General features: G+C 41.1%; 2 protein-coding genes across 8 annotated transcripts in view; one reads left to right on the plus strand and one right to left on the minus strand.

The window, feature by feature from the left end:
* Positions 1-4,356: 4,356 nt before the first annotated feature.
* Positions 4,357-23,972, plus strand: sap18 (Sin3A-associated protein). Its single transcript, XM_069891381.1, has 4 exons — positions 4,357-4,546; positions 19,297-19,406; positions 19,612-19,734; positions 22,285-23,972. The coding sequence occupies exons 1-4, from the start codon at positions 4,433-4,435 to the stop codon at positions 22,439-22,441; spliced, it is 504 nt and encodes a 167-aa protein (XP_069747482.1). The 5' UTR covers positions 4,357-4,432; the 3' UTR covers positions 22,442-23,972.
* Positions 22,851-25,236, minus strand: part of ska3 (spindle and kinetochore associated complex subunit 3) — a 51,670-nt gene continuing 49,284 nt past the window's right edge. For all 7 annotated transcript variants that reach the window (XM_069891379.1, XM_069891378.1, XM_069891377.1 and 4 more), the window contains one exon: positions 22,851-23,265. In XM_069891379.1, the coding sequence (XP_069747480.1) occupies positions 23,259-23,265 (7 nt within the window). In that variant the 3' untranslated portion in view covers positions 22,851-23,258. The remainder of the gene's footprint in view (positions 23,266-25,236) is intronic.

The raw sequence follows: 25,236 nt of genomic DNA on the forward strand, positions 1-25,236 counted from the left end.
GAGCTCGGGACTTCGACTGACCTGAGGGAGCGGGCTTCTCTCTCCACAGCGGGTCTCCTCGGACAGGTAAGCCCCTTCACCTTCTTCTTCCGATGTCTTTTCTTCTTCTCTTCTTCCCGTTGCTTTCGACTTTTCTTTCTTCGCTGCCATTTTCTTCCCACCTTTACTTTCATTTATTTTAATTTTTGTGTTTGTGCCTTTGTGTTTTCAGAGGGCTGGAGTTCCCCGACCGGCCACTACTCCATCACGTGACTCCCCTTTTTCTATCAGATTTTAAGTCTACTTCAAGCATATAAAACCATGAAGTGCAGCATGTCAGTAAAAATCATTTTCTGTATTCGCACTTCAACTTCTTCCCTGCTGATCTTGGTGCAGTCAGTGACGAACAAGGAGAAAGGTTTCACCAGGAATTGTAACCATGCAAAAGGGTATCAAGACAGCTGGAATCCATTAATGCTGGTCAATTATTGTTGGATTCTGACACGCGAGGCATCAGATGCTGAGTACAAACAAAAATCAACAGCAAAACATTTTTAGGTCAGTTGAACGAAAGCAATGTGCCAGCATCATTATGTGATTAAACATGCTAAATTCAATAAAAGTTAATTTAATGTTTCTCCAACTTACTATGTGATACAGCAAATCTAAAATTATCTTTATGTTCAGCCTGAAGTTGTCTATCATAATACCCAATTTTTTTTCAGGAAGCAAATCTTTTTGCACCCAGCGCACAAATGAAATTAATGTGCACTCAAATTAATAATTATAGTTATAGAATAAAATCATAACTAAATATGTAGAATGCAATCATACTTGTATTATATTAAAACATGCCAATACAGTTTTATTAGTTATGAGAGATAGGTTGTGTCTGTAGTGTGAATAAAAGCTCTTACGACTGGAGGGAGAACAAACGCTTTTATTAGCTTATAACTAAGGGTAGGGCCTCACAGTAGTCTTCTGGGTTTAGGCGGGAAACCAGGGTTATATGTGAGTAGATGGAGGTGGAGCCGGGAGGTGGGGCCAGCCATCAGTACCACACAATACCAGTGATTCCCAGTTTACTGCATTCGCCCCTTCCTGTATAATTTAGGGTCTGTGAATGAAGAGAGAGAGAACATGGGTTCAGAAAATAATGATTGAAAAATATGCAGTTATTTACAGATTTAGATTTAAGTGGTCTGGGGGTCTGGAGATCCTGGTGGATCACCTTAGCACTGGGGGGCCTTGGCCTCCTTGGGTCTCCTGGTCCCCTTGTGAGGGAGGAGAGGCGGACTGGGTCTGCAGCTCAAAGGTGGAGGGGTATGCACTTTCCTTCTGAACTGGATCCCCTGACTGGGGGTGGTGAGAATGAGCTCTGTGGCTTGCAGGGCACCTGAGACAATGGACCCTCTGTCTGGTGGGTACCAGGTCCCTAATGGAGACGGTGTCCTCCCTGCTCACTGGGTACTCCACATAGGCGTACGTGGGATTGGCATGGAGCAGTTTCACCCTTTCCAATTACTTGGAAATTTGACTCCCCTCGACATATAACACGGTGGACTGCTGAGATGAATAGTTGCATACCTATGGAAAAAAATATAACTTAAAGAATAAATGTGACATATTTATCAAAATATGACAGCCATATTTGGATCATATAAAAGACAATAATAGATGGTGACTTCCCCAAATAGAATTTTTTATGGTCAACATAATGTGAGCCCTGATGGTGTGTGGATTTAAACTGTGAAAAGGAAGGGGAAAGGGGTCATTTTGTTTTGTTTGTTTTTTCTAAGAAAAAAGTTTTATATTTAGTAAATTTTCCAATATCAAAGTGTGTGTGTGTGTGTGTGTGTGTGTGTGTGTGTGTGTGTGTATATATATGCATATATTTATATACGCATACATACATACATGTATATCTGTAGCCATGCACTACTCAAAGAAAGGGTGTAGCGAGCGAGGTATAGCTCTCTGTTTTATTGGGGTTGGCGTTTCCACCATTGTCCCATCAACTGATGGCACAACCTCCATAACAATAGTGGGTTTCCCACATGTGGACCCTCTTCTTACATTACAATGCTTTCTTCCCCTTGCGCTATCCCAAAGCTGGTGGCTGTGCAGCGGGGGGCCAGTGGCAGTTTGGGGATGCTGGCCCTTCTGCCGCCTTAGCCATACGACCGCCTATTCGCTTGCTTGTGCCAGTGCCATTGCGCAGTCTGCTGGCTCCTGGTTTCGCTCGCTGCCCGGAGTGCCGGCCCAATTGCTGCGGCAGCATGCTACATATAGATTGGAGAGTTTTACTATGTATATTTATGGAAAAAAAACAAAATATATTTCTCCTCCACAATCTCCATAAGCACTGGAAAACCTGCTCTACTTACACTACACCTAAGATTGTGTGGCTTGGAACAACAATCCCATCTACAAATTTGCTGATATCACCTTAGTGGGGGCTGTATAAAAAGGGGCGATGAATCAGTATATAGGAGGAAGTTTGAAAACTTGGTTGAATGGTTTACTAACAACAACCTCAAACTCAATGTCATGAAAATCAAGGAGCTGATTATGGACTTTCGGAAGAGAAACCAGATGAGTATGATCCAGTGATCATTGGTGGATCAGAGATGGAGAGGATGAGCGAATTTAAATTCCTGGGAGTCACAATCTTGAAAGATCTATCATGGACCCAACACACTATCGCCATTGTGAAGAAAGCACATCAGCGCCTCTACTTCCACAGGAATTTGTGGAAGTTTGGTATGACATTGAAAACTTTAGCAAACTTCTATAGATATGTAATGGAAAGTGTGCAGACCAGCTGCATCATGGCCTGGCATGGAGGCGCCAATACCTCTGAGCGAAAAGCCCTGCAAAAGATAGTGGAAATGGTGCAGTACATCACAGGCAAAACCCTCTCCACCATTGTGGTGGTACACCACCGGCCTACTGCAGGGGGAAACCTCTGTACCTGCAGGAGTGTAAGGGGACAGGACAACACCTGGCTGGCTGCCAATCTGTCGACCTGAATGGATCAAGCCCCACCCGGTCGGGTGTCAGTCACCCTCCGGGATAGAAGTCTGTGCCGGCTTCCCGAGGCCTCACACTGAGTTGCTGCTGTCACAGCCAGCCTGGCTCTGTGGAGGTTTTTGTGGATTAATGCCTGTTATTCATTCTTTACCTTGTGTGTGTCTTATTCTGGCTAACACCGCACCACAACCATCAAGAAAATCTACATGGTACCCTGTTGTCAGATAGCAGCAGCAATCATGAAGGATCCACACCACCCAGGGTATACTCTCTACTTATTGCTGCCATCTGGAAACAGCCACAAGGCTTGTACCACCAGCTTTAGGAACCATCAGATTCCTAAACAACAGGCTCAATCTGAGACTTATTTAAGGACTCTCACTTTGCACGTTATTTATTACTGAATATTGCTTTGCATATTGCACAGTTGGTTTGTTTAAATTTCTCTCTTTTGTATACATATCTTTTTCTTAAGAATAGTGTACAGTTACCAAGAAGGAGAAATTCTGCCTGGCCCGCAGGAAAAAGAATCTCAGGGTTGTGGATGATGTCATGTATATACTCTGACAATAAATCCTAACTTTGAATTGTGCACATGTGTAAAATGGTCAAATCCATCGTGATTGAGTTTTTCCCTTGACTGATTTTTTTTCCTTCACTTTACTATTGCAAAACACTTATTTGTTCCATTTACAACTTTCTCACACACTCACCCTGTCCCCAAATTATCAGACTGTCCAAACCATCCCTTCCCCCTTCATACTCCTGAAGACCTTTGACATAAAAAGTAAACTCAATTTCTATTTTCACAAACGGTGTCTGAAATGTGAACGTTAATGCATTTTACATTTGTATTAAGATCTGCAGTATCTGCAGTTTTTTTTCCATTAACGCAAGGGATGATGAGTTAACGTGACAAGTCGATCCATCTGTGTTGAGAAAACACACAATGCTGGAGAAACTCATCAGGTCAAACAGTGACCTTTATATAGCAAAGGTAAAAGGGTCGGTTATGTATTTTTACCATTGCTATATAAAGGACACTGTTTGACCTGCTGAGTTTCTCCAGCATTGTGTGTTTTTACTTCAACCACGGTGTCTAAAGATTTTCGTGTTTTACATCTATGTTGAAAGATTGTTTCGGTTTTGCAAAAATATTGGAGGAGGTTGGGGAAAAAGGTGAAGCGTTGTAATTCTGCATCAGAGTTTTTGAAAATTATTTACAAGGATGTAATAGAAGTGGTTCAAGGAATGCAGGGAGAAATGTCAGCACACGAGGACTTGCCTAACCTACTGACATCGCTTTTCACGCAGTCGCGTTAATGAACGCGGTTCACTGCCTGGATGAAAGATGGCGACCCAAGAGGTCACAGAACCGGCATGACTTGCGCATGAGCGCCAAGCTCCCCGCTCGACATCGATGGTGCGGTCGCCATCACTGAGGGAACGGCGGGGTGGAAATATGGCTGTAGAATCGAGAGTAACGCAGGAGGAGATTAAGAAGGAGCCAGAAAAACCGGTAGATCGAGAAAAGGTGAGTCGTGTTTGTAGTAATGGTAGGGCGCACTTTTCAATGGAGGCCGTCGCCCAGAATGAGGCGCTGCGAGGAGGGCGCGCGTTGGGACGAGGCGCCGCCGCGGCCTCTGCTCATGTCCGGAGGGTGCAGCTGAAGATAAAGCATTCTTCGGAATCTGTGGAGTCCTCATTAGGACTGGCAGTCTTGAGGAAGTGATAGAGCCTTCCTCACCAACGGCTGCCCAAGGTGCTGCCGGATTGTTGGAGGCAGTTCGAACCAGACACCATTGCAGCCCAGAAACAGGCCCCCTCGGCCCTTCTAGTCTGTGCCGAACCATTTTTTTTTGGCCTCGTCCCACTGACCAGCACCAGGTCCATCGCCTTCCATGCCTCTTCCATCCATGTACCCACCCAAATTCTTCTTAAATGTTAAACATTGAGCCCGCATTCACCACTTCAGCTGGCAGTCCCACACTCTCCACCACTCTCTGTGTCAAGAAGTTCCCCTTTCACTCTTAACCCATGTCCTCTGGTTGGTATCTCACCTGCCCTCAGTGGACATCTTTCTTGTAGTTAGGAGGCCAGTACACCAAATTTGGCCTCATCAATTTTACCATAAAATCCCAACTCTTATACTCAATACTTTATTTATGAAGGCCAATATGACAAAAGCTCTCTTTACAACTTTATCCACCTATGAAGCCACATTCAGGGAATTATGTATCTAGATTCTTAGATCTCTCTGTTCTACTGCACTCCTCAGTGCCCTACCATCTGTGTGTCCATTCTTGGTTTGTCCTAAAATGCAACACCTCATACTTGTCTGCATTAAATTTCATCTCCCATTTTTCCATCTGGTCCAGATACCCCTGCAAACTAATGAAAACCTTTGCTGTCTATGACACCTCCAATCTTAGTGTCATCTGCAAACTTGCTGATCCAATTTACTACATTATCATCAAGATTATTGATCTAGATGACAAACAACAATGGTTCCAGCACTGATTTCTGAGGCACACACTCGTCAGAGGCATCCAGTCTCCACCACTACTCTCAGGTTTCTCCTGTCCAGCCATTGTCAAATCCAGTTCACTACTTCCCCATGAATACCTAGCTTCTGAACCTTCCTGACTAACCTCCCATGTGGGACCCTGTCAAAGGCCTTACTAAAGTCTACGTAGACAACATGCACAGCCTTTCCTTCGTCAACTTTCCTGGTAACCACCTTGGAAAAACTCCATTTGTTAAACATGACCAACCTATCATTTACAGCATGGAAACAGGCCATTTTGGCCCTTCTAGAACACACCAAACAAAGTACTCTCCTCCAGTTCCTTCCCTCTCATCCATATACCTATCCAATTTTTCCTTAAATGACAAAATTGACCCTGCTGCCACTACTTCTTTTAGAAGCTCGTTCCATACAGTCACCACTCTGAGTAAAGAAGTTCCCCCTAGTTACTTCTAAACTTTTGCCCCTTGCCTCTTAACTCAATCTCTCCTATTCTCAATGGAAAAAGCCTATTGACATCAACTCTTATCTATCCCTCTCATAATCTTAAATGCCTCTCATAATCTTAAATGCCTCTCATAATCTTAAATGCCTCTCATAATCTTAAATGCCTCTCATAATCTTAAATGCCTCTCATAATCTTAAATGCCTCTCATAATCTTAAATGCCTCTCATAATCTTAAATGCCTCTCATAATCTTAAATGCCTCTCATAATCTTAAATGCTTCTCATAATCTTAAATGCCTCTCATAATCTTAAATGCCTCTCATAATCTTAAATGCCTCTCATAATCTTAAATGCCTCTCATAATCTTAAATGCCTCTCATAATCTTAAATGCCTCTCATAATCTTTTATGCCTCTCATAATCTTAAGTGCCTCTCATAATCTTAAGTGCCTCTCATAATCTTAAGTGCCTCTCATAATCTTAAGTGCCTCTCATAATCTTAAGTGCCTCTCATAATCTTAAATGCCTCTCATAATCTTAAATGCCTCTCATAATCTTAAATGCCTCTCATAATCTTAAATGCCTCTCATAATCTTAAATGCCTCTCATAATCTTAAATGCCTCTCATAATCTTAAATGCCTCTCATAATCTTAAATGCCTCTCATAATCTTAAATGCCTCTCATAATCTTAAATGCCTCTATCAAATCCCTTCTTAACCTTCTACCCTCCAAAAAATAAAGACCTAATTTGCTCATTCTTTCTTTGTAATCAAGATGCTGAAACCCAGGTTACATTTTTGTAAATCTTCTCTGCACTCTCTCTACCTGTTGATATCCTTCCTATAATTAGGTTACCAGAACTGCACACAATACTCTAAATTTGGCCTCACCAATTTTCTCAACACAGTCTCAACATCACCTCCCAACTCCTGTATTCTATGCACTGATTTATAAAGGCCAGCATACTAAAAACCTTCACTACATATGTCCTGTTTTGATTATTCCTACCAAAATGAAGCACTTCATACTTTTTTTTTTCAAAAATTTATTTATTAATTTTAACATATGAAGAAAGTAATTAATTCACGTACAGAAAAAATACAAAATAAAGTAATACAAGTACAAAGTAACATAGTTAATACAATACCAATCTCTGCATCTCCCCCTAACAACTAAAAACTAAGACTAAAAAAAACTATTTTTAACCCCTAAACCCCCCCCCTCCCCACCCCCACGATAAAGATTAATACTATTAGTATGAAGCACTTCATACTTATCAGCATTAAATTCCATCTGCTATATTTCAGCCCATTCTTATTCCTCTGCAAACTTTGAAAACCTTCTTCATTATCCACAATTCCATCTATTTTAGTATCATCTGCATATTTACTAATCCGTTTTACCATCCCATCATCCAGATTATTAATGTATATGACAAACAACAATGGACCCAATACAGATCCCTGAGGCACACCGCTTGTCACCAGCCTCCAACTTGACAAACAGTTATCCACTATGACTCTCTGGCATCTCCCTTCCAGCCACTGTTGAATTTGTTTAACTATCTCAAAATTAATACATAACGACTGAACCTTCCTAACTCACCTTCCATGCAGAACCTTATCGAAAGCCTTACTGAAGTCTATGTAGACAACATCCACTGCACTAACCTCACCAAATTCCTAGTCACCTCTTCAAAAAATTCAACAAGATTGGTCAAACATGACCTTCCACTCACAAATCTGTGTTGAGTGTTCCTGATCAGACCCAGTCTTTCCAGATACTAATTTATACTATCTCCAAGAAAACTTTCCATTAATTTATCTACCACAGACATCAAACTTACAGGCCAATAATTGCTAGGCTTGCTCCTCGAACCCTTTTTAAACAACAGAACCGCATGTACAATACGCCAATCTTCCAGCACTATACCCATCTCTAATGACATTTGAAAAATCACAATCAGAGCCTCTGCTATTTCCTCACTAACCTCTCAAGGTCCTGGGGAAAATCCCGTCGAGACCTGGAGACTTATCCACCTTTATATGCTTCAAAAGCTCCAGTACTTCCTCTTTCTTAATCACTATAGTCTCCAGTAATTACTTTCTTTGCTTCCTCTACCCCGCACAATTCAATATCCTTCTCAGTGAATACCAAACAAAAGAAATTGTTCAAGATCTCCCCCATCTCTTTTGGCTCCGCACAGTTTTCCGCTCTGATTCTCTAAGGGATCAATTTTATCCCTCACTCCCTTTGCTATTAACATATTTGTAGAAACCCTTTGGATTTATTTTCACTCTGTTTGCTATAACTTTTCTAATTTCTTAAGATTCTTTTTACATCTCCGAACATCTCCTTTATTTCTTGTTTCTTAATTCATTGTAGGTCTCCCTCTTTTTTTCAAACCAAGTTTCCAATATCCTTGAAAACCATGGCTCTCTCAAACTTTTGACCCTACCTTTCAACCTAACAGGAACATAAAGATATTGTACCCTCAAAATTTCACCTTTAAAAGACCTCCATTTCTCCACTAAATCCTGTTCATAAACAAATTGTCCCAGTCCACTCCATGTAAATTCTTTCGCATCTCCTCAAATCTAGCTTTTCCCCAATCAAAAATCTCAACCCTAGGCCCTGACCTATCCCTTTCCATAATTATATTGAAGCTAATGGCACTATGATCACTGGACCCGAAGTGCTCCCCAACATATACCTCTGTCACCTGACCTATCTCATTCCCCAACAGTAGATCCAACACTGCCCTTCGCTAGTTGGTACCTCTACGTATTGCTGTTTAAAAAAAACTATCCTGCACACATTTTTACAAACTCCAACCCATCCAGTCCTTTCACAGATTGGGTTTCCCAATTTATTTTTGGAAAATTAAAATCTCCCACAATCACAATCCTGTGCTTATTACAAATCTCTGCTGTCTCCCTACAAATTTGCTCCTCTAATTCTTGTTCGCCATTAGGTGGTCTGTAGGTGGTCTATAATACACTCCTATAAGTGTAACTACCCTTTTCCCATTCCTCAATTCAACCCCAATAGCCTCCCTGGACGAGCCCTCTAATCTATCCTGCCTAAGGAAACCTATAATATTTCCTCTGACAAGCAAATACAACACCACCCCCTCTTGCCCCTCCGATTCTATCAGTCCTAAAGCAATGAAATCCAGGTATAGTTAGCTGCTAATTGCATCCCTCCTGCAACCATGTTTCACTAATCGCCACCACATCATACTTCCAAATGTCAATCCATACCCTCAGCTCATCCACCTTCCTTACATTAGCATTAAAATGTATGCATTTCAGAGATTTCCCACTTCTTACTCTGTTTGTCCCTCTTTACAAACCAACTCTATTATGTTCTCTTTCTATATCTCTCCTCCATCTTTATACAAAGCATCTCCCTTCTCTATCACCTGCCCTTCCACCCTCAAACATTGTCTACAAGCTTTCTCTGTTTGCTATTCAACCTCATTGCTGTTCTCTTCCATTTGGTTCCCTCCCCCCAACCATTCTAGTTTAAAGTCTCCTGAGTAGCCTTAGCAAATGTCCCCGCCATGTTGACTATCCCTAATCAGTCCGTGACTATCCAAATAATTGTATATCCAATCACTTAGAACACCTTCCAGTAATTTACCTACTACTGATGTCAGGTTCACCAGACTATAATTTCCAAGGTCACTTTTGGAGCCTTTTTTAAACAACGCGAGTTACCCTTCAATCCACTGGCACCACACCCATGTCTAAGGACATTTTAAATACTTCTGCCAGAGCCCCTGCAATATCTACACTAGCCTCCCCCAATGTCTGAGGGAGTATCTTGTCAGGCCTTGGGGATTTATCCACCCTTATTTGCTTTACTTTATTTGCAAGCACTTCCTTCTCTGTAATCTGTATAGGTTCCATGACCTTACTGCTTGTTTTCCTTACTTCCCATGACTGACCGTTTCTGAATGAATACTGATAGAAAAAAAAGATTCCTCCACCTCTCAGATTTTTTTTCACATTGTCTGCCAAAGCAACCTCATATCTTTTAACCTTCCTGATTTCTTTCTTGGGGTTTTTCTTGAATTTTTTTAATACTCAATGTTACCTATACCTGCTATATTGTCTTTGGAACCAGATCCCCAATATCCCTCGAAAACCAAGGTTCTCTATGCCTGCTAACCTTGCCTTTAATCGTGACAGGAACATAAAAACTGTACTCTAAAAATTTCACCTTTGAAGGTCCTCCACTTAACTTGACCATCCTTGTCCAAAAACAACTCATCCCAATCCTTGCATTAAATCCTTTCTCATTTCCTCAAAATTGGCCTTTCTCCAATTTAGAATCTCAACTCGAGGTCCAGACCTATCCTTCTCAATAATAAACTTGAAACTAATGGCATTATGATCACTGGACCCAAAATATTCCCATACACATACTTCTGTCACCTGTCCTGTCTCGTTCATTAATAGGAGATCCAGTTTTGCACTCTCTCTAGTTTGTACCTCTATATATTGAATTAGAAAACTTTCCTGAACACATTTAACAAACTCCAAGCCATCCAGCCCTTTTACAGTATATATGTGGAAAGTTACAATCTCCTACTGTCATACCTTCTGTTTCTTGCAGCTGTCTGCAATTTCTGAATTAGAAAACTTTCCCGAACACATTTAACAAACTCCAAGCCTTCCAGTCCTTTTACAGTATATATGTGGAAAGTTACAATCTCCTACTATCACAACCTTATGTTTCTTGCAGCTGTCTGCAATCTCTCCACAAATTTTCTCCAATTCTCATTTGACTATTGGGCGGTCAATAATACAAATCCATGAGTGTGGTCATACCTTTCCCGTTCCTCAGCTCCACCCATATAGCCTCAGTAGATGAGCCCTCTGGTCTGTCCTGCCTGAGCACAGCTGTGATATTTTCCCTGATAAGCAATGCCACTCCTCCCCCTTTCATTTCCCCACCCTTGCCATTCTTTCACATTCAAAGTAACAAAAACCCAGAACATTGAGCTCCCAGTCCTGCCCCTCCTGGAACCAAATTTCATTAATGACCAATATGTCGTGATTCCATGTGCCAATCCATGATCTAAGCTCATCTGCCTTTCCTACAACTTGCATTGAAATAGATATGCCTGAGAACATTTCCACTACGTACAGCCTGTTGACTTCTATCAGTGCATGCAATTTTCACATCATCTTTTTCCCCCCCTCCACTTTTCACTCCGCTCTGGCACTTTGGTTCCCATCCCCCTGCAAATCTAGTTTAAACCCACAGAGCAACACTTGCAAACCTTCCCACAAGGATATTAGTCCCCCTCCAGTTCAGATGCAAACTGTCCAGTCAAAAAGGTCCCACCTTTCCTGGAAGTGAGCCCAATGATCCTGAAGCCCTCCCTCCTGCACCAGATATGTGTTAAGCTGCATTTTCCTCTGATTTCTAACCTCACTAGCACATACCACGGGTAGCAATCCTGAGATCACAACCTTGAACACTCCTTCCAGGACCTCCTCACCCTTCCTAACCATGTTATTGGTCCTTATATGGACATCTGGCTGCTCATCTTCCCTCCTGAGAATGCCGTGACCTCAATCTAAGACATCAGGAAGGCAGCATACCTTCCAGGATACTCAATCTCTTCCATAGAACCTCTTATTTGTTCCCCTAATTATGGAATCCCCCATCACTACAGCTCGCCTCTTCTCCTCCCTTCTTTCACAGGACCAGACTCTGTGCCAGAGACGTGATCACCATAGTTTGTCCCTGGTATGTGTCCCCCAACCCCAAAATGATATACTGTACGTTATTGAGAGGATGGTCACAGAGGTGCCCTGCACTGTTTGCCTGTTCCCTTTCCCTCTCTTGACTGTCACCCACCTACCCTCTTCCTGCCTTGTAGGTGAGATAGTGTCTCTGTAACTCCTGTCTATTAACCCCTCATCCTCCTGAATGATCTGTAGTTCATCCAACACCAGCTCCAATTCCTTAACTCAGCTTGTCAGGAGCTGCAGCTGGATGCACGTCTCACAGATGAAGTCGTCAGGGATACTGCTGGGTTCCCTGATAATATTCTGCAAGAGGAGCATTCCCCTGCCTTGGCTGCCATTCTCACTTTTTATGACTTGAGGAACAAAATGTATATCTAAAACCTGCCCTTATCTGCTGAATCTTTTTTGTTCCTTGAATAGGATGGCCCTTTTCTTACTTCAACTCCTACTATTCCTTATCTCTTACTTGTTCTCACCGAAGTCTCTTGAGCCTTACCACTCTGAATTTTTTTTAATGGATAGTTCTAGACAGCTGAGTAACACAGAATGATCTGTAGACCATAGGGATGTAAACTGAGGTTTTCATTTCTAGAGGCACATGGCAAAATATTGTATTAAAGATTGACTGGCTATTAGGAAGCAGAGTTCGCATTAATGTGACTTCTGTTTAAGAGTGGCATGTCACAGACCGGTCTGCTTCCTCAACTTTAGAATTTCGATAAATTATTTGAAGGCAAAGTTGGAAAGTCATGGTCAGATAAAGGATAGTGAGTATGGGTTTATGTGGGACAGATCATGCCTTAAATAGAGTTTATTTTCAGGTGGCATTAAAGATAGGGCAATGTATGTTGTCTGCATGGACTTTAAAAAGGCATTTGACAAGATCCTCATGGTAGGCTGATCCAGAAAGATACATGGAATCCAAAGTGAATTTATAGTTTGATTTTGGAATTGGCTTGCCAATGAGTGGAGTGAGGAAAAAGTGTTAATCTGGCTGGAGGTCTGTGGTGGTTTATTTGGATCACTGTAGTGATATTTAAAATTGACCTGGATGAAAAAGTAGGTTGGTTGGTTAGTAAGAATGCTGATGGCCGAGATTTGTGGATTTCAAGTTTTTTCAAGTTGCAGGTTGATTGTCACATTATACCTGGTACAATGATAAGGGTTCTTCTGTGACTGTCTACCAAGTCAACTCTAATATTTATACAGCCATGCAAATTATTTTTGCAGAGGTGGCTTATTTCTGGAAAACTACAACTGAACTTGAGCAGACTTTAATGTTAGAAGCATTTAAGCTGGAAGTAGATCAGGGAATGGAGGAATATGGAGAACTGGCATAGAAAATGATTTGAGCCAAATGCATATTAACCATGATTGTATTGGAGAGGCAAGGTACTGCAGATGATGGAATCTGAAGCAAAAAAAACCAAACTCCTTAATGAATTTGAGTGAGTTGAGCAGCAGCTCAACATTGTCAATTTTCAGGTTGAGACTCTGCAACAGGAATGAGAATCAAAGAAAACCAGCTAGGATAAAGGGGGGGGGGGGGGGGGGGGGCGGTGGGGGAGGAAATGACATGGAAGTCTGTCATTCCAGCTGCCTGACTATTAACATGCAAGGAATTAAGACCATAAGACATAGGAGCAGAAATTGGTTATTCAGCCCATTGAATCTGCCTTGCTATTTAATCATGAGCTGATCCATTTTCCCACTCAACCCCACTGTCTGGCCTTCTCCCATAACCTTTGATGCCCTGGCTAATCAAGAACCTGTTTCTGCCTTAAGTACACCCCCATGACCATAACCATCTGTGGCAACAAATTCTACAGATTTACCATCCTATGGTTGGAGAAATTCCTCTGCATCTCTGTTCTATGCAAATGTCCTTCAATCCTGAAGTTGTGCCCTCTTGTCTGAGACTGTGGTTTTAAAACTGCCCCCCCCCCCCAAACTCACATTCCACCTTAAGCAGCAGTCCCAATGGCATAAGTGCTCTGTGATTAGTAAGGGATTGTGAGTGGAAAGAAAAAGTTTGAAAACCACTGTTTTAATCGTACCTAATTGACTCGTTATGTGCATAACTCCAAAAGAAAAGGGCCAATGACAATTTTTCTCAAGCAAAATATTTCATTAACAATTGGGCCAAGAACAGTGATTTTTCACCCTTCCCTTCCCACTCACATACCACCTTAAGCAATCCCTTATTAATCGCAGCACTTGTGGCATTAGGACTGCTGCTTAAGGTGGAATGTGAGTTTAGGGGGGAGGGGGCAGTTTAAAAACCCACCATGGGAAACAACCTTTCTGCATCTATTCTGTCCAAATCTTTCAGCACTCAAAACGTTTCAATGAGATCCACCCCTCATTCTCCTAAAATTACAAGAAGTACAGTCCAGGAGCTGTCAAACACTCCACATATGGCAGCCTTTTCGTTCCTGGAACTCCCAGTGAACCTTCTTTGAACCCTCTCCAATGTCAGCACATTCTTTTTTTTAAAGAGGAGCCCAAGACTGCTCACAATACTCTGAGGTCTCACTACTGCCTTAAAGCCTCAACATCACATCCTTGCTCTTGTATTCTATTCCTCGTGAAATAAGTGCTAGCATTGCATTTACCTTCTTCAACACTGCCTCAACCTGTAAATTTACCTTCAGCCTATCTTGCACGAGGGCACCCAGTTCAATTTCCTTCCTATTTTAGAAAATTTAAGTTTTCCATCTAAGTGCATGACTGTACACTTTCTGTCATTGTATTTCATTTGCCACTTCTCTGTCCATTCTCCTAATATAAGTCCTTCTGCCTCCCTGTTTCCTGAAACACTAACTGCACCTCCACCTATTTTCATATCACCTGGAAACTTTACCACAAAGCCATTAATTCCATAATCTAAATCAATAATATACAACATAAAAAGAAGTGTCCTCAACACCAATCCCTGTGGAACACCACAAGCAGATCGTAGCCAATCAGAAATTGATCCCTGTATTCTGACTCTCTGCTTCCTGCCAATGCTCTCTCTACCCATGCTAGTATATTTTCTGTTATATCATGAGCTCTTATCTTGCTAAGTAGCTTCATGTGGCACCTTGCCAAAGGCCTTCTAAAAATTTATACACATCATCTACTGCATCTCCTTTAGCCTACTTCTTACTTCAAAGAATTCCAATAGGTTTGCCAAGCAAGATTTTCCCTTAAAGAAACCTACTGGCTTTGGCTTATCTTGACATATGCCTCCAAGTACTTTGTGACCTCATCCTTGACAATCGACTGCCACATCTTCCCAACCACTGATGCCACGCTACAGGTCTATAATATCCTTTCTCCTGCCTCCCTCCTTTCTTGAAGAGTGGGATAATATTTGAGATTTTCCAGTCCTTCAGGATCATATCAGATCTATTGATTCCTGAAAGATGATTGCCAATGCCATTATCTCTACTGCTACTTCCTTCAGAATCCCAGGGTGCAATCCATCTGGTCCAGATTTATCCATTCAGAGCACCTTCTCCCTTTTAAAAATCGTAACTGCACTCACTTCTCTTCCCTGATACCCTTCGACATCTGGCACACTGCTAATGTCTTCCACAGTGAAGACTATGCGATTCCTCAGTTGTCTTCTTGTCTCCAGTTATTATTTCTCCTGTGTCATTTTCTAAAGGCCATATATCTACTCTCATTTACTCTTGTCTTTCCTGAGAACACTGAAGTGGGCAAGGCTATTGGCCACCATCTTCAACCTTCTACAGGAGCTCTGTCGAGAGCGTCCTGGCTGGCTGCATCATAGTTTGGTATGAGAAATGGATCGGAGGTCAATTTCACAGGACCCATAAGAGTGGCCGAGAGGATCAGTGGAGTCTTCTTACCCCCATCAATGTGATCTACTGATATTGTTGTCTGAAGAGGCTTGCAAAATCATTGAGGACCCCTTCTAGCACACAGATGCTGTACATAGCATTTTTCAGCTGCTCCCATCAGGAAAGTGATATGGGAGTATCAGAACCAGGAGGCTGAGAAACAGCTTCTTCCAACAGGCCATATTTATTTATTTGTAAACAAGAATACTTGTCCTGAATATGTATTGTTTTTGTCTGTTGTTAACAACTTTTGTTGGTCAGGATTTCTCACCCTACCAGCGTTGTCTGAATTCTTACACTTTCTGAGATTTCCCTGCTTTTGGCTTATTCTGAAACATCAGCAATATATCTTTGGTTTTTATGGATGCTGAAAAGATCAACTGAGTTTCTCCAGCATTTTGGTGTGTTTATTACAATCACAGCATTTGCAGACTTTTGTGTTTCTCTTTGTCTACATAACATGTTATGTTAGGTTTTCTTATCTTAGGCTTTCTAAAAATTCTCTCTCGATACTCAATCTACTTGAATTTTTAAATCCCCCATGACTACCGAAACATTGCCCTTTTGACATGCCTTTTCTATTTGCTGTTGTAATTTGTTTCACATCCCAGCTACTATTTGAAGAACTGTATGTAACTGCCAAGTTACATTTTATCCTTGCCATTTCTTAATGCATCCCACAATGATTCTCTATCTTCTGATCCTGTCACCTCTTTCTAATGATTTAATGTTGTTCCTTACCAAAAGAGCCACACCACCCCCTCTGCTTTCCTACCTATCCTTTCCTTACACTATATCCTTGGACATTAAGCTCCCAATGACATCCATCCTTTAGCCCACACATGTCAAACTTTGGCCCGCAAGATCATATTAAATATAAGAGTTGGCCCGCTGGCCGCCACGCCAGTATAGCGCATGCACACTGAAGGTGAAAATGAAGACGCTGGAGGTGTGGAGGGATCTCAGAGTCCCGAATACCGGGGATCGGAGCGCCGCACTCAGCCCGCCCGGCTCCCGGACACACAGACGTGGCTGGAGTTGGGGACCATCCTCGCTGGGTCTGCGCTTCAGCAGCGACGCCGGACCGAACGTCTCGTTGGCGATGCCTTCCCCCTCGCTCCGTGCGTGGCGGACCCTGCCTCCCGCTCCTTTTGTTGGAGACTAGCCCGGCGCCGTGAGATCGCAGTTTAATCCCTCTCCAACCATGGGAGGGGGGTGGGAGCAACGCGCTCTTCTCAGCCAATTCCTCCACCGCCCCGGACGCCGGCGTTTCAACAGGGGTTCAGGTGCCTTCGTCAGGCGACTGACCTGTTGGTCCAAGACAAGGGAAGAGTGTACAAACTCCACACAGACAGCACCTGAACTCGGGTGAACGTGGAGCTGCGACCCTACATTCCACATTAGGACTGTGTGTAAGATTGGGAGCAGTGAGACGGCTTATTTTGTTCCTGTGATTTAAGCCTTTCTTGGGGTGGTGGGGGGGGGTCCTTCTTTGACCACTTGCCTAACAATTAACCTAATCAGATGTGGAGTTACCACAATACAACAGTTCTCAACCTTTTTCTTTCCACTCGCGTCCCTGTGCCATTGGTGCCATTGGTGCTCTGTGATTGCTTAAGGTGGTCTGTGGGTGGGAAGAAAAAGTTTGAAGACCACTGCTTTAATCTTCCCTCATTGACTCGTCATGTGCACGGTTTCAGAACGCTAAAGGAAATGGGCCAATGACAATCACAATGAAAGAGTTTATCCAAAACTATTATTAAACATTTATTTTAATAAGAAAAAGTTTAACATTACATATGTTGAAAGAAGAGAAAACATGCAGATGTTGTTGAAAATTTTCAATAAATATTTAGTTCGGCCCTTGACTTAGTCCATGTTTTTAATTTTGGCCCTCCGTGAATTTGAGTTTGACACCCCTGCTTTAGCCCTTTATTTGTTATTTTGACTGTGTCCCTGATGCATTGTAACTTGTCCCACTAGCTGCAAATTTGCCTTATTATTTTATCCTCCTCCACATACTCCTTACCAACTTTACATGGCAACTGCCTCTTCCTCTGCTTCTTCACTTTGGTTCCCATCCCCCTGCAAATCTAGTTTAAGCCCTCACCCCACAACATTAGCAAACCTCCCTGCCAGAATATTAGTTCCCTTTGAATTCAAGTGCAACCTGTCCCACTTGTACAGGTCACCTATTCCCCAGAAAAGGTTCCAATAACTTGAAACTGTTCCCCTTGCACCATCTCTTCAGCCTCACATTTGTCTACACTATCTTCCTGTTCTGACCTTCCCTAGCTTGTGGCACCAGGAGTAATCCAGAGATTGTCACCTTGGAGGTCCTGCTCTTCAGCCTCTCTCCTAACTCCCTAAATTTTGCAGGACATCTACCCTGCATCTGTCTATGTCATTGGTACCAGTATATACTAGGACCACTGGCTGCTCATCCTCCCCCTTAAGAATATTCTGCACCCGCTCCTGGACTCGAGCACCTGTGAGGCAACACATTATCCTGGAGTCACAGAATCTCCTCTCTGTTTCCCTGGCTATTGAGTTCCATATGACTATTGCCCCACCTGACTTCACCCTTCCCTTCTGAGGCACAGAGATGACCACAGTGCTATTGGTCTGTTTGCTGCTTGGCCCAGATAGGTCATCCTCCCAGCAGTACCCAAAGGGTATACATTGCTGAGGTGAATGGCCAGAGGGGTACCCTACACTGCCTGCCTTTTCTCTTCACTGTCACCCAGCTACCTGCCTCCTAGGTGTGATTGTACCCCTGTAACTCCTGTCTATCTCTTTCCAACCTCCAGAATGATCTAGACTTCATCCAACTCCAGCTCCCTGACATAGAGTTGATGGCTCCCACCATATTAAGTCCATGATAAAATTCTGCAAGGGAAATGCAAATGGATCTAATGTTAAGCTTTTAAGCATGTTTCCATGTGAACTGCAAAGGTGTTGGGCTTCAGAATCTCAACAGATCTTCACAATGATTTTTGGAGTTTAATCTTATTGCAATGTTGTGTAATGGAAAGTTTGAGAGGTATCTACCTAAATTGTTATGTATGATTTTAGCTTTCCATGTGGAGAGTTACTCTATTGTTTACATTATAGTACTATTAGAAAACAGCATTTTGTATTTTAGTTTAATTTGCATAAAAATGTAACAAACTTTCTGAAAACCTTTTCAATTCTTCCTAGATTCAACCACAAAAGCAAAACCTGGACATTTTTAATTCTCAGTACTGAAGCTATTACAGGTAGTCTCTGACTTACGACCATAATGGGAATCGAAGGATTGGTTGTAACTCGGGTTGGTTGTAAGTTGGGGAACAGAGACCGCTGTATACAGAACTTTTAACACAAAATATGTACTTGTACAGTAGCTTTAATAAAGATTTTTTTTAAATTTGGTCAGATGAAGATGGACGTAACTCGCGTAGGTCGGAAGTCAAGGACTATCTGTAATTGTCAGTTTTGCATAATTGCTTTTACTTAATATTGTTCTTGAGTTCAAGTTTATTGTATAGCGAGAGTTTGTTTTGCAAGCACTGAAATATATTGTAAAAAGATTTAAGATTTGATTTGAACTTTTTTAAACTCTGAAATCAGAATTCTGAATCTTGAAAAATATTGTGACTTTTTTTCTCCTGTTCTTAACTATTCTTTATATTTTGATTTATACATTTAGACCTGTCCTCTTCTGTTGCGAGTATTCACAACTAACAATGGAAGACATCATAGAATGGATGATTTTGCTAGAGGAAATGTTCCTTCTAGTGAGCTACAGATCTACACTTGGTAAATATTGTTCTTCATTTGTTAACTTGTTCTGATGGTGCTAGTTTTGTACAGATGGTTGTAACCTTAATAATCCAATGCCACAAATATTATACACTCAAACAAGTATAAGTGCTATATTTCTTTGGAATACTTGCTGTATAAATTTATTCAATGAGTAATTTATTTTCTCTTTTAAAATATTTGTGTTTTTTTTAAATTTAAGGATGGATGCTACATTGAAGGAGTTAACTAGCTTGGTAAAGGAAGTCTATCCAGAAGCACGGAAGAAAGGAACACATTTTAGCTTTGCAATTGTGTATCCCGATCCTAAACGACCTGGTTACAGGTTAGAATAAAAGTATTTGCAGGCACATAAAAATATTTAAATAGTATTTCCCTTAAATTGTATATTTCAAGTTGTGGATGTTGTTATTCTGTTTTTTTATTTATCAGTCTGTTGGCTAACTACATTCAACAGTTATTCTGAAGCCTATATAATCTTTAAATCCAAAATAAAAGGATGAAAAGGGGGAAAATTGAGGGAGAGGCATCTGAAAAGACTGGGTTGGGTTGTGAACGGAAAGGATGAGGGAGAAAGACAAAGGAGCCAAAAGTTTTATTGACAGAGGAAGAGGAAGAGGACAGAAAGCATCCTGAGGATTTTTTAAGCTTGGATATAGTAACATATGTTGAATGTATGCAATGGCCTTTCAACTGATTTGGGAAGAGATTTCCCATTGTGATATTTAAATAATATTTGTAGTCATTGTTGACTGTGTGATCTGATTCTGCGAACTTAGTTCATTACCAAAAACATGATATATTTAAGCAGTGGGGATGATATAGTAGAGTTGAGGGTGAAGTTTGATAGGAGTGGATAGTAATTTAATGTTTTGGAGTTGCCTGGTTTAGGAATTAAAGTTGGTTACGGTGGGAACAGACACGGCAAATAGGTGGATAATATTTCTATTGAAAGGTTATTTGGTTTAATAAAACCAGATGTTTAGCTTCCTGCCTTCAATCTTTGGCAATGAGTGGAAATTTGGTGCTGAAATTTATGGTACTGTAACTGAGTGGATAATAACTGGTCTACCAGCTAGAGACCTGGAATAGTGATTTGAAGACGTGTTTCTAAATCCTGCAATGTTACTGGGAAATCTAAGATGTGAATTAAATATGGAAGAAATCAGTATCAATATGGTGACCATAAAAATTATTGTAAAGCCCTGCCTGGTTCATTGACTTCTGTACAAAATATGACTGAAATGTGTTTTAGCTCTACAAATACAGGTGCCTAACCTTTTATCGGGGATTGTCAGGATGGGACACCTGCTGTTGTTTGGAATCTTCCAGATTTTGGAATAATTTTGATTTCAGTTCCTTTAAGCAAATGCCTTGCTCCTGTCAGTGCCCACCCACCCCAGGGCTGATGCCAGGCTATTTTGCACCCTAAGGCGGGGGGTTGGTGGTGGCTGACGTGGTTTGACGTGCACCATAAGAGGCTGTCAACCAGTGCGGTCAGGTGGAAGTCCGAGGTGATGGGAGCTTGGCCAAAAATGCAGCCAATGCCAGCTATTTGGAGCCGATGGCCAAGTGGGGCAGAAGGCTGGAAATGAGCTGCAGTAGAAGCAGGCCATCAGCACTCCACCAGCTCGTCGGGCTGGCCCACAGGCAATCCCAGCAGCGCAGTGCCAACCCCCCCCCCCCAATCTAACTCCCAATGCGGCAGCAGGGGTGCAATGGTGCCGAGCTTGCAGTTTACTGAGGACAGCACTGGACGTGGCTACGGCTCAATGCCTGTCTTTGTTACCCATAATCCCCCACATTGTAATTTGTAAAAAATTAGTAGTAGCCTTTATTTATATAAAGTTCACTTTAATTCCCATAACACACAAAATTTAAATTTGAATCCCAGTTGCTGTAACAGTGTCGCGCTAAAGGTGCCGCTGTCATAGTTAACCCCCTCCCCCAAGTTTACAGATAAAGCCATTCATTCATGCCTAATACTGATAAATACTCTTATGCGACAGGGATTGGGAGAGTTGTCCCAGCGGCAAGCAGTATCATCCAGCTCTTCATCCTGGGTGCCGCCATATCATTCCAACACAACTTTATTAAAACTTTACCACCTTCCTTGTGTTGACAACCCAGCTCACCTCCTCACAAGTGAACCAGTCAGGCCATCAGTGCACCTTCCTTGTGCTGACAACCCAACTAATTTCCATGCAAGTGGCGACAGCGAAAAGAATAACAATGCATTGAGTTGGATCGTTAATGGGGAAAACCTGTGCATGTACAACAATGTCTCAGTGCTCCCTACGGGGTCCATCTGTCCAGTCTTAATTATGGGAAATTTTATTTATATTTCCTCGATTTTGTTATTTTTAATTTGCTGGGTGCCGAGTTTCCAGTCAGTTGAATTCTAAATAATGTGAATTTTGCTGTATATTATTCATCCAATTTTAGAGTGGTACCAGTTGACTCCATTCATAAGAAATATTTAATCTTTATTTTTTTAAAAGCCTCTCAAGGTAATTAAAACATTTAGTCTTCATATTCAAAATAATGAAATATATCAATTTATTAAAGTTATCCTAGTGGAAGTGACAGTATAGAGTTTTGTTTTTTTGCAGAAGTGGTACAAAATTCAAAGCTGTACAATGGGTTAAACAGTGATTTCAGTGCAGCAGGGATAATGAGTTGACTGAAAGGTTGCTTAAGGATTGTAGTTTTCAGTCTAAGATGGAAAGATTGATACTCTATATATTTTGTCAATTATATTGTATGAATAAATTTAAGACTTTCTCTGAGGATGAGTTTAAAAGTTCAATAGTTTAGAATTAACATGAGAGGAGTATTATAAAAGTAAATTTTCTTTGTATGTTTTTTATTCCAGAGTAAAAGAAATTGGTACCACTGTTTCAGGAAGAAAAGGACCAGATGACTCTATGACATTACAATCACAAAAATTTCAGATTGGGGACTATCTGGATATTGCAATAACACCACCAAGTCGTGCACCTCCACCTCCTGGCCGTATGAGACCTTATTAACATTCTTTCCTCCATTCCCTTTTGTGGGGGGTGGGGCAGTGTGGGGGCAGACAAGGCCCCCTAACTAGGTTTGGTGTTACAATTTCATTGTAAACAAGATGTATTTTTGAAAATTAACAATGCAGATTTGTAGCATTTGTTCATTCTATCTTCATAGTTTTGAATTTTGATTAGTAATTTGTTTGGAATTTGTTTCTCAATGTTGATAGTTTTCCCCTTCCCAGAGATGAAGATTCATTAATAACCAGAAAAAAAAATGGAAGAGACTTTTACAGTGGACTGACTCTGACAGGAAACTCGTCATTATTCTCCACTTCCCTGAATGTATGTTTTTGAAGGATACCTCTACAAGGTGTTATGTAGATTTCTTGACATGCAATGCATGAAGCTAAAGGCAGAGTAAAGTGTGTTTTTGTACACCAATATACATTTATGACATGAGTAACAGCAGAAAAGACAAAACATGGAAATGAGTTTGTTTTACCAATGTGCTGTGATGTGATGTTCTGTAGTTTTATTAATCCATATGCAATACTTCAAATGAAAATATACACCAATTTTATAGCAATCTCAAACATTTTTCTTTGCGTAAAAATTATTCATAATTATTCTTCCTTACAATGCGCTCAGAGTCAATATTAACTATTGTAAAATGACTATTTACATGAACCTCTTAAGACTAAGTGGGTTCCAGACCTGCTTCTCAACAGTGCAGCTTTCCCACTTCCAAAATGACTCATCTTTCATATTCAAAATTTTCCAACTAATCTTTGTATTCTTATTCCATTTATTTTGAATTTCTTGCAAATGTACAAGGTCAGTTTCTAGAAAAAAAACAATTATTATAACATGTTCTCTTCACAATTATCAAAGAAGTTTAATACCCAAAAGCTGTTGAATAAAATAATCACTTAAACTCATTTAAACTTTAACATGGTCACAATGCAAAATTTACTGGGCTTTGATATGATAAAAGGTTCACGAAAAATAATACTTCAGGAGAAAAGCCAAAAAAAAGTGATAATAAAGAATTGCCACCTAGTACTTTTCCACCAAAGTTTTTGCAAATTGAACTAATTTTTTTGCTGTCAGGACTTACTTGAAGATTATCTCAACTACTTGTAAAATCCCCAGTATCTGAAATTCAAGCAATCAGCAAAAAGGATTTTAAATCAAGAATAAATAAAAGTTCAAAATCATAAAAGTAAATGCTCTACAAAACACACAACCCATTGAAGAAGGGAGTAAACTTTCAGCCAGTGGTACATGCCCCGCCCACAACAGCCATTTGAATCCACTCGATGCCGGTTCCTGCAGAGATGTCTCTCCCAAAGTACTTCCCTATCCCTGCCTAGTAATAATAGTCTTTAAGTACATTAGTAAGGCTCTATCTGTCAACTTTGTGGGCGGTGTTATTATGACAGCAGTATGGTTGACGCAGTGCTGCTACAGCACCAGCGACTTCGGTTTGAAATTAAATTTAAATGTTGCAAATTATGGGAATTACTTTATTAAAGTGAACTTTACATAATTAAGGACTACAGATTTTTTTCAAATTATATTTTGCACTGTCTTTTACAATGTTTATTCTTAATGCAGATAAATTAGGTTGCAGGTATTTGGGGGACCACTAGGAAGAGTGAAAAGGAGGAAGCATTCCCCTGTACTATCAGAGGGGCACTGGAACTGGTTCTGAGCTCAACAAGGAAGAACGAAGACTCCATAGTCAGGGGCACAGGTCAGTGTTTCTGTGGTCGCAAGCAAGACTCCTAGATGGTGAAGCCTTTCTGGTGCCAGGGCCCAATATGTTTCTGAGGGAAGAGAGCAGTCAGAGGTCATAGTCTATATTGACAACAGTGACGTAAGTAGAAAGGGAGATGTGCACAATAATTTAAGGGAGCAAGTTAAAAATGAGGGCCATGCAGAATTTTATCAGAATTACCACCTGTGCCATGTGCTAATGAGGCAAGAAGGTGCAGCTTAATGCATGGCTAAGGAGCTGGTGGAGGAAGGAGGGATTCAGATATTTGGATAATGGAGAATCTGGGCTTGGTTACACCCAAACTGAAAGGAAACCAACATCATAACAGGGAGTTTTGCTAGTGCTGCTCAGCAGAATTTAGACTTGAATAGCAAAGGGGTGGGAACCAGAGCTGCAGGGTAGCAAGTGCAGTTAAAAAGATGGCAGATGCTAGAGCAAGTCAGTCTGACAGGAAGAGACAGGTAAATGGACTGATGAGATGAAATGTGTTTTAGATCAGTACATGGAATTATGATGTTGCCATTAGGGACTTGGTTCCAAGGGGTTAGGATTGGCAGTTCAACATTCCTGGGTTTCATTTTTAGTTGTAAAAGAGGTGGAGGCATTTCATTGCTAATCAGGGAGAGCATCACTGTTTTTATTGAAGTGGGAGACTTTAATTTCCATAATATTGACTGGCTCCCTCTCTAGTGCCTGAAGTTTAGATGGAGCAGAATTTAAGTACATCCAGGAGGGGGTCTTGAAGAAACATGTAGTCCATCCAGGAAATGGACTATTCTAGACCCATTATCCTTTGTAAAGAATTATGGGAAGGGGACTTCTGTTGTGGTAAGTAAGCCAACAAAGAGTTAATGCTTTAGTAGTTTAAGCAGTCCACAGCTGCAGAGCATAGCATGACTAGAATGGGATGGTAGTATTAAGCAAGAGATATTGTGTATCAGAAAGTTACTGGATTGTAAATCACAGAAACTGCGAAGGACATAAGTAGCAAAAACATCAGATTGCCAAAGTAAAAAACATTTAAAACTATATT

The sequence above is a fragment of the Narcine bancroftii genome, chromosome 7, assembly GCF_036971445.1.
Source record: "Narcine bancroftii isolate sNarBan1 chromosome 7, sNarBan1.hap1, whole genome shotgun sequence".
Lineage (NCBI taxonomy): Eukaryota > Metazoa > Chordata > Chondrichthyes > Torpediniformes > Narcinidae > Narcine > Narcine bancroftii.